Source organism: Lynx canadensis, chromosome B3 (genome assembly GCF_007474595.2).
Source record: "Lynx canadensis isolate LIC74 chromosome B3, mLynCan4.pri.v2, whole genome shotgun sequence".
NCBI lineage: Eukaryota > Metazoa > Chordata > Mammalia > Carnivora > Felidae > Lynx > Lynx canadensis.
In genome coordinates this window covers 67,664,321-67,674,017 of record NC_044308.2, presented here as the reverse complement: position 1 = coordinate 67,674,017, position 9,697 = coordinate 67,664,321, and the positions used below count along the sequence as shown (strand labels likewise).

Below are 9,697 nucleotides of genomic sequence, written 5' to 3'. Positions count from 1 at the left end.
AAAAACCTCCATTTATATAGGAGCACAAATGACCCATTTATGCCATCTTTCTTGGTACCTAGCACATCTCAACTTTTATCATGACACTAACTTCAAGAGACCTGATAATGTTTAGATCCTCTCATTCATTTGCCCAAATCAATGGAGCTATTTATTCTCAACTGCTGGTAATGAACTTTCTTAACTCAGCATTTTGTGGAAAAAAGTCTAAATACTTGAATTGCTTCATTTCATGCTCATTCACTTGCACACATCTTTTTGGTCTGCTTTTAAAAATAGTTTCCAAAATCATGACATATTCAGATATGGCAAACAGGATGGAGGGCAATGAGAACACTAGTCTGAAATGGTCACGTGGCTAGAGTACCTGTGTCTGTTGTAATCCCAAATGGAAAACTCTTGAATTTATGAAGCAATCATGCTTGTGTTTTTGACTGAAAAAAAAAACGAAACAAAAAACAATGAACAAAACACTGCCCTAGGACTATGGACTTGGATTCTAACCTGTTCTTCCATAGTTGCCACCTTAGTTAAGACTATGTGACTCAGTTTCCTCATTAATTAAAATAAAAATAGATCTCTTAAGTTCGTTTAAAAATTCCAAAATTCTATAGTCAACTGCAACTCACTGATCGTTCCTGTGAATAAACAATTTAAAATAATTCAAATCCTGGGGCACCTGGGTGGCTCAGTTGGTTAAGCATCTGACTTCAGCTCAGGTCACGATCTCGTAGTCTGTGGGTTCGAGCCCTGTATTGGGCTCTGTGCTGACAGCCTGCAGCCTTGAGCCTGCTTCAGATTCTGTGTCTCCCTCTCTCTCTTCCCCTCCCCCGCTCGTGCTCTATCTCTCTCAAAAATGAATGTTAAAAAATTTTATTTAAGTAATTCAAATCCCAACACTATTATCCCTTCTAAAATTCCTTTGACAAAGGCAAAGGATTCACCCATCTTCCAGTTAAATTTTCTTTTTAGCGTGACTGAAAATCAGGCAGCAGAGAAAAAAGTAAGTCACTAGCTAGACAGAGTGATATATAGTGTTTGCAAAATGGTTTACTTCATGAGAAAGCAGCCCAACAGTTTGCTTATTCTGGTTGCAGGTATCATGATTCATATCCTCTAACAGGTAGACAGAAACATCAATCTTTTCCATTAAACACAGTAATACAGTAAAGCTTCTTTCTCTCTTGCTTAGCCTGATACTAGATATTCACAGATGAAAGTAATTCTGTGAGTCCTATTCCTCATACAGATGACCACAACACCTGCTTCCAAATTCCTATAATCAGAGAAATTATGTAACAGACTATCTGGCTCATTCCTTACTCTGATAACAAATAGACAAAGATTTTCCAGTATAGTTTCCTTGGCGTTTCCTTCCCCTCATCATCCCTTCCCTTTCCTTTTCTTGTGTTCTGATGAAGGAAGACACCGTGTAGTAGGAGAGTCTGACTCATCTCCACCACAGCCTGGGAGAGTTGAGCAAACACTAGTCAGTCAAAAAATCATTAACATGACTTTCTTGGTTTAATTTCTTTATAAGAGTTCATTCCTTCAATATGTCAGGATTAGAAGCATTTCAGTGGCAGTGTGAGGTTCTTGCCTATTTCCTCAAAGGTTCTTTGTACATGGTCAAACCTTTAGGTAGATGCACCAGAGGGGATACTTTGGGGGAAATGCTCCCCATTAGCCACTCTAGCAGACATCTAAATGGGGAAGAGAAGTAGTAGGCAAGTTCTCCCTACCTTATTCATCTCTCTTCTGGCCACCACGCCCAGGAAACTTCATAAGCAGAGGTCCCATGTCAGAAAACATCAGTCACACTATTAATTTTACCATCACAGAATCTACTCTACCTTTCATTCACATTGAGGACAGTATAGTAACCTCAGAACAATGCTTCTCAAACTACAAAGCGCATATAAATCCCCTGGACACTTTGCTGAAATGCTGATTCACATTTAATAGATCTGGGGTAGAGTCCACACTGCTGCAATTTTAACAAGGTTCAGTGGATGCTGATACTTCTAGTTTGCAAATCACACTTGAGTAGCAAGGTCCTACTCTGCCCTCCCAAATCTAGAGCACATTTTACCTTAAGGTCTCCTTGTGGCTGGTTATCTACCAAGAAAACTAAACAGGGCAGAAGATTCAGAACCTCTGCATTGTGAGAATTCTATCCTATATAGGGGAATTGGGTTCACTGACTTTCACTGCCCAGACTCTGGATCTTTCTTCCTGCCCAGACGGATTTGCCAGATATTCTTGCTCAGCTGAATGACATACCCTGGCTCAGCCTTACCAGCTTGATTTGATGCCACTCTGCCAGCAACTCAAACATTAGGAACACTTGCTAAAATACAAATACCCAGTCCTAACCCTGAGATTCAGATTTATCAGGTCAAGAGTGGCCCCAAGAATGAACAGACACTCTAGGTGGTTCCAATACATTATGAGACTTTGGGGCAGGAAATACATGTAGCCTCTTTGATCAGAGAAATCTAGACCTATCTATGGCTGTTAATGCCTTTACATCAAGAAGACAGCCAAGAAAGGTAAGAAAAAAGGAATCACAATTTGAGTATCTGATACTATAACAGAAGAAACAACTTCCTCCCCAATTTGAACACTTTCTTAAGGGTGCTTATGGTTGATTTCAGTGTATTTGATCCCCTTCTTTAGAGAAGTTCACTGAAAATGTAAAGTATGTCTTATATATTCTATAGCAAATTCTTTAATGTAGGTATGAATAAGATATATTTGGTTAATCATAAAAACATCAAAGGAATGGCTATTTGCCCTTCTGACTGAAGAAATGAAACTGAAGTTGCTCATACACACATACAATTTTCTTTTAAACATATCCAAGAAGACAAGCACGGAGATCAATTAACAAAAATAAGGACTTAACATTAATTAGTACCCTTAAAATAGCAGAAGCAAATATAAAATACAAAAAGCAGCTTTAGTTAGACTTTATGAATGAAATGTCCTCCCTAAGAAAGGCTACAGTTGGGCTACTTGGTCTCTTCTGAGGCAGGTGTGACATGCTGGGGGGCGTTAGCCTCTGCTGGTACAGCTGCAGGTCCTGCCATAGAAACAGTGGTATCAGACACAGGAGGGACAGCTTCTGGATTGGAACTAGCTCCTGTGTGATCGGGGGTGGTCCCAGTCTGAGAGGCTGAGGATTCTTGACTGGAGCTGGCATCTGTGAGACTGGACAGATCAGCCTGGGGAGGATTGGCCTCTTCTTCTATTTCTAGTTCTGTTTCCTGACTTTGAACTTCCTCAGCTTCTTCAACCATAGCAGGTGGTAGCTGTAATAAAGTCTAATGAAAAAAAAAAAAACATCAATATGAACTCAAATGAAAGAAAAACACTGGCTTACAAAGCTAAACTCTCACATTAATGTTATTTTCTTAATAGATATCGTTCAATCTAGAGTTTTCCAAAACACTCCTGGCCATTTTATAATACAAACGTAACAACTCTGATGACAATGGCCTAGGTCTTCCTGACTCCAAAGATCAAAGTACATATTAAATCTTCAGAGAAGAAAATAATATAAAAATTGATAAGCTTAAAAAAGCTAAAAAGCAAAAATATCTGCTATAACACTTCTGCAAAAACACTGGCTCGTTAGGACTGACCGACAACAGCTCAAGAAAGGGCCAACTTTAATCAAGGAGCCATGTGAGGGGAGGAACCAAGCCTTCAGACAAAACCATGGCCAAGAGGGAACAGCATGGTACAAAGCTTCTGTCTCACTCTACCAGAACACTGGAGCAGCTCCACATGCTTAGCCTTCCCTTTAGAACAGCTACAATGAAAAAGGCCAACCATGACAAGTGTGGGTGAAGATATGCAGCTACAGCTCTCACACGCTGCTGCTGGCAATATGGTGCAACTACTTTGTAAAAACAGATTGGCAGTTTCTTAAAGAGTTGGACACATAGGGGCACCTGGGTGGCTTAGCTGATTAAGCATTGGACTCTTGATTTCAGCTTAGGTCATGATCTCACAGTTGGTGAGTTCAAGCCTCGCGTCAAGCTCTGTGCATGGAGCCTGCTTGGGATCCTCTCCCTCTCTCTCTGCCCCTCCCCTACTCACGCTCTCTGTCTCAAAATAAACAAATAAACTTAAAAAATTTTTTTAAAAGTTGAACACATATTCACTCCATTATTCAGCCATTCTACTCCTAAGGAATTTACCCAAAAGAAAATACAAAGATTTGTATAAGAATGTTCACAGCAGCTTTATTTGTAATAGCCAGACTTGGAAAGAACCCAACTGTCCAGCAACAGGTCAACGGGTACACTTGGTACATCCATACAATGGAACATTATTTGTCAATAAAAAGAATACGACAGTATACCGATTGACAGGACGATCCCTGGGGGCCTGGAGAAGGTGGGAAAGGGACCGGTGAAAGATGAGAGGGGTTACCAAGGGGCACTAGGAACCTTCTGGAAATAATTAGTATGTTCATTATCTTGATTGCAGTGATGGGTTCACAGGTATTTACATATGTCAGAACATACTGAATTATATACTTAAATATGTAGAACTTATTGTTTGCCAAATTCTATCCACATAAAGGTGTTTTTAAATCTCTCTCTCAAAATAAATAAACTTTAAATAAATGGATGTTACATGAATAACAACAACCCTGTTTGGTTTAGCTGTTTTCCTACAGCAATCAAGTACTTTAAAGGTATAATCTACAAAGGCAAAGATTCTTTCTACAACAACAAAAAAAAATAAGACTGAATTTTGAGAAAACTCACCTGATGATAATGATGTGTGGTCTGTATCAAATGCATGTACATGTTATATACAAAGTTTGCCATCTGGGGCATATTCTTTATTATCTGTACTTCATGAGATGGCCTCTCTCCATTCTAGAAGAAGGCAAAAAGAAAGTTAAGTACAGTAAGAAAGTTAATATGCTAAAAGCGAACATTCTAGAAGCCCATGTCTTATGTATAAGCACTAGGGTTTGGAGGACATAAGAACATGGGTTAAGTGTCCAACTCTTTGTCTTTTCTTTTTTTTTTTTAATGTTTACTTTTGAGAGAGAGAGACAGACCATGAAGGGGGAGGGACAGAGAGAGGGGGACAGACAGAACCTGAAGCAGGCTTGAGGCTCTGAGCTGTCAGCACAGAGCCCAATGCAGGGCTCAAACTCACAAATCGTGAGATCATAACCTGAGCTGAAGTCAAATGCTTAACCAACTGAGCCACCCAGGTGCCCCAAATGTCTGACTCTTGATTTCCATTCAGGTCATAATCTTGTGGTCATGGGATCAAGCCCCAGGTTGGGCTCCTCCCTGGTTATGGAGCCTGCTTAGGATTCTCTCTCTCCCTTTGCCTCTCGCTCATGTTTTCTCTATCTTATTTAAAAAAAAAAAAAGGACAAGAAGGACAAGAATAGTCACAGGATATTAAGAAACAAGTGTGAGTGACTGGGGCGCCTGGATGGCTCAGTCGATTGAACATCCAACTTTGGCTCAGGTCATGATTTTGCAGTTTGTGAGTTCAAGCCCCACATCAGGCTTGCTGCTCTCAGCAAATAGCCTGCTTCAGATCTTCTGTCCTCCCTTCTCTCTCAAAAATAAATAAAAGATTAAAAAAAAAAAAAAAAGATGTTAAGTGTGAGAGTCCAATAAGGACTTCAGAAAGAGAAAGTGATTCAATTTAAATTTAGTAAAAGAGACTAGAAGAAAGCTAAGAGTTACTACCTTATAATACAATTTCAGGTTGGTAAGTAAAATTTATGAGTTTTGGTCTAATTCATGCAGAAGAGTAAGAGATAAATGATCAGTTGAATAGAAAGAAAAATCAACATTGTCTAAAGTATTGTCTCTGATACTTTGTATGCAACAAAGGCAATTTTCAATTTTATTCAGAAAGAAAATATTAAACCTATTTTTCCTATTTTTGTTTTTCTAAAAAGAAGCTAATATTACTGGTATTTAATATATAGACTTGTTAGTCATAAGGGTGAATATTCAAGAAATTTTTCCCTAATAAAGCATATGGTCAAATGCTAGTCTAAAGTGCAAATTTTGTGGTATCTGAGAACTCTTTGGGGGAGACTTAAATTGTGGGAATCCCAGATTCAGTAGGTCTGACACAGAATGAGGTGATTCTGATGCAGTCGTTTCCCACAAAAATCTGAAAAATACTGCTCTAAAGTGGTAAAGCATGAAGACAATAAAAAATGTGCATTTCTTCCTAAACCATCCTAGAATAAAGATGAACAACTTTCCTATTTATAGTCAACTCTAAAATATTTTATAAAGTCTCACCCTTTCTCACTGTAGCAGCAATTCAGAAGACTATAAAGGTAAAAAATTTTACCATAAAGTAACAAATCAAGGCATGTAACGTCAGAAATACGAAGTGTATTAAATGGTATTTCTCAGAATTAAGCAGGACGGTAGTATTACATGCAAGTAGGTGTTCTTTTGATAATGGTCACTTTCTGCAATGGTCTCCACTTCTGTGTGCCAAGACCGCCATGCTGTTACAACTATGAAATACTACCTTTACAACATGGAAGGCTTTTTGTTTGTTTTGTTTTTGTTTGTTTGCTTATTTTCTGGTGGCTCTGCTGGGAGCTGCCTCTTCTGAGATGCAGCACTAGTGGCACAGCCCCGCCCGCCTCCAACACTCATCTCTTGAGCAGAAGGTGGGGAGATGCTCTCAGGTAGTCCCCCAAGGGCTTGACTCCATGGTGTTGGGTAAGGCACTAGTTTTTAAGCCTTCTGTTCATTGGTACTGCCTGATCTCCTCCACGTGTCTCCAGGTGTGTCCCTGCAGCCTTTGGATAAAAAGACTGCCTCAGACCTTGTGTTAGGAATCTGCCTGTTTAATAATCAGCCCACAAAAGAATGAGAAGTTCAGAGCCATAGGATTGTGTCCAGACTTCAGAGGCTGACATTCAAGGCTTTACATGACTCCACCCCCTCATATCATTCCACCCTCATCCTTCTATTCCTCTACAGAAACATTGCTTTAAAAAAAAAAAAAAAAATGCAGTTAAAAAAAAAGTACTCAGCCTTATTATAAAACAAACACACAGCATTTAATCTTTTCTTCAAAAGGGGGAGTGGGGGGGGCAAATAAGTGTACTGTGAACATTGAAAACAGCTTTATTTAAAACCCAAATGGATCTCTAAGACATTGCATTAAATGAAAAATGCAAAGCTCAAAAGTCACAACCTAAAGATTAATGAGTATGCTAACCTTTATGTAAGAAAGAAAACAATATAAAAAAATAATCAGGTTATTTGCTCCTTTATGCAAAAGGAATGTAGGAAGCATAAACCAGAAATTAAAGGGACTGGTCACCTTTTGGGGTGGGGGTGGAAAAGGGGAGCAAAGATGAGGGGTTTAACAACAGTAGCAGCGATGAGGAGGCAATGACATTTCTGAGCATGTCCTTTGTTAAGTGTATGTGCTATTCCCTCCGACATTCTCCAAAAATGTAGGTAAGAAAGGGTTCTCCAAGAGCTAAACCATTTATTACTCTGTTATCAAGTAATTAGTTAAGTTCTCCTTAAAAAGCTGAAGAGAGGCAGTACAGTACAGTGATTAACAAGGAGGACTCTGGAGTTACACTGCCTGGGTTTTCAAATCTTGGATTCTCCATCTATGAGATGCATGACCAAACTACTTAACTTTGCTAACCCTTAGCTTCCTCATCTGTAAAATGGAGTTAATAAGAAGCCTTACTGAAAAGGACTATTAGATGAAGTGAGATCATGCATGTAAAGAACTCACTGCCTGATACCTAGTGAGTACTCAATGTTTGCATGTATTGTTATTTTGCACAGAAAATCTAATTCAGTTCCACAGTGTAAGGAGCGCTCTAAACCAGTGATCGGATGATCTATGTGATGATGTTCCTAGCTACTGTGATCATCTGTAAAAGAGCACTGCTCTATACAATGAAGAAAGAGTCCTACCTTTCTACTGGTTGGGAAAGGTTCTGTTGGAATTATATGCAAATGAAGTGGACGGGCGGTGAGCTGGCTAAAAGCTGGCGTTAGCTCAAAACAGTTTTGGAAGAGGGATACTCTTGCGAAGATATACAGTCCAAGTCTGGCTCTAGACATGGCCACCACCAAGCGACGGACATCCCTTTGGAAAACAAACAAAATTAATTAACATAGTTCAAGATTAATAACATAAGTATGCAGCTTGTTTTCTTGTTTTGTTTTTTTTAACATATCCCACTCATTATTTCTGTTCAGCTATAGCAATAAAAAGTTAAGCTTCTTAAAAACTTAATAGGATAAACATTAAGTTAATCAGTGTCATGTGACTAGTTAAACCAAGTAAAGTTAATGCTTTATCACTGACCTCCATGTTTTTGTTTTTGTGAGGGGGGTATCATGACCAATGCACTGATTAAAAGATCTAAGTAGCTATAGTAGTATTATGGTACAAGAAGTCACGTCTTAAGAATGTGAAAAAGACAAAAGCACTAGACAGTAATAAAAAAAAGGTGGAGACTGAACGAGGCAGTATTCATGTATTCATACTGTGAGTTTTGGAGACATTTTAATTATGTAAATCATGATGATGCCGTATTTAGACAGTAGCTATAAATAAGCAAAAACAAACTATTTTAGAATGCAATAATTCTGAAACAATTTCTTGAAAATTACATCTTTGTTTACTCTTACATAAAAGTTATCAGTCTAATGGAACCTGATGAGCGGGGCTAAGCTCCAAGCAGATTTTGACTTAAATGACAACATTATGAGAGCTTGGAGAATTTTTTCTTTATATCCACCAAATAAAATAATAAAATGAACTCTCATTATAGTTTTTGCCACTAAGTCATATGAGATAAAAGTTTACACAAAACTAAATGGCTGCTTTGTAACAAGAAGGTATTATTCCCATAATTCTGTAGCACATAAATACATCACAATAAATGATAAAAATAGATTATTGTTTGTTTTGACAATTCTTAATCCTGGGAGAACAAATGGTTCCTTTATCCTCTAACAGTGAGGCTGAAAGACTGTGTGAGGAAAAAGTCAGAAATCCTATGCAATGAGAAATGTACTCTGAAGACTATTTTTACCACCTTCTTAACTCTTTTAATTTCTGACACTGTTTCCAAAAAACATCATATATTAAGATTTTATAATAAAATTCTGTCTCTGCTACTGAAGATTAAAAAGTAAATGTACTAAATATATTAAAGATTCAAAAAATTCAGATGCAATGACAATAGTTAACTATATAAAGAATCTGATATTGTTACACTCCAACAAAAAGCTGCCAAACCAAAAGCTGCCATACCAATTAATTATACTTTAAACTTAAAAAAATTTAAAGCCACTTAGCTACAGAAGTTCAAAATTGAAGCAGACAGTAAAGTTTAATAATATAAACATTTTTCCTTATGTACCTCAGATGGCCCACTGCCCTGGTTCGTACTAGAGAAAGAAGAATATAATCATTCTGTTGACCTTGAAATCTGTCAACAGTCGTCACCTAGGGAGAAAAAAAATGGAAAATATGGTATCTTTTCAAACGCACCATAACAAGACTTTAGAGAGATCATTTAAATCATATGCCAGCACAAAAATCTTATCATTAGAATAATCCCAAGAGAAACATGATCATATACTTGGAATTGAGAAAAACAGTTGATGAACACTATGAAATAAATCTC

The 9,697-nt window shown here is 37.8% G+C and overlaps 1 protein-coding gene across 1 annotated transcript in view; it reads right to left on the bottom strand.

Annotated features, from left to right (window-relative positions):
• Window positions 1-1,030: 1,030 nt before the first annotated feature.
• AQR (aquarius intron-binding spliceosomal factor) overlaps window positions 1,031-9,697 on the bottom strand; it is a 93,696-nt gene continuing 85,029 nt past the window's right edge. The window contains exons 32-35 of the mRNA XM_030318560.2: window positions 9,431-9,516; window positions 7,971-8,145; window positions 4,785-4,898; window positions 1,031-3,326 (exon numbers count right to left, since the gene is read on the bottom strand). Of these exons, the coding sequence (XP_030174420.1) occupies window positions 3,015-3,326; window positions 4,785-4,898; window positions 7,971-8,145; window positions 9,431-9,516 (687 nt within the window). The 3' untranslated portion in view covers window positions 1,031-3,014. The remainder of the gene's footprint in view (window positions 3,327-4,784; window positions 4,899-7,970; window positions 8,146-9,430; window positions 9,517-9,697) is intronic.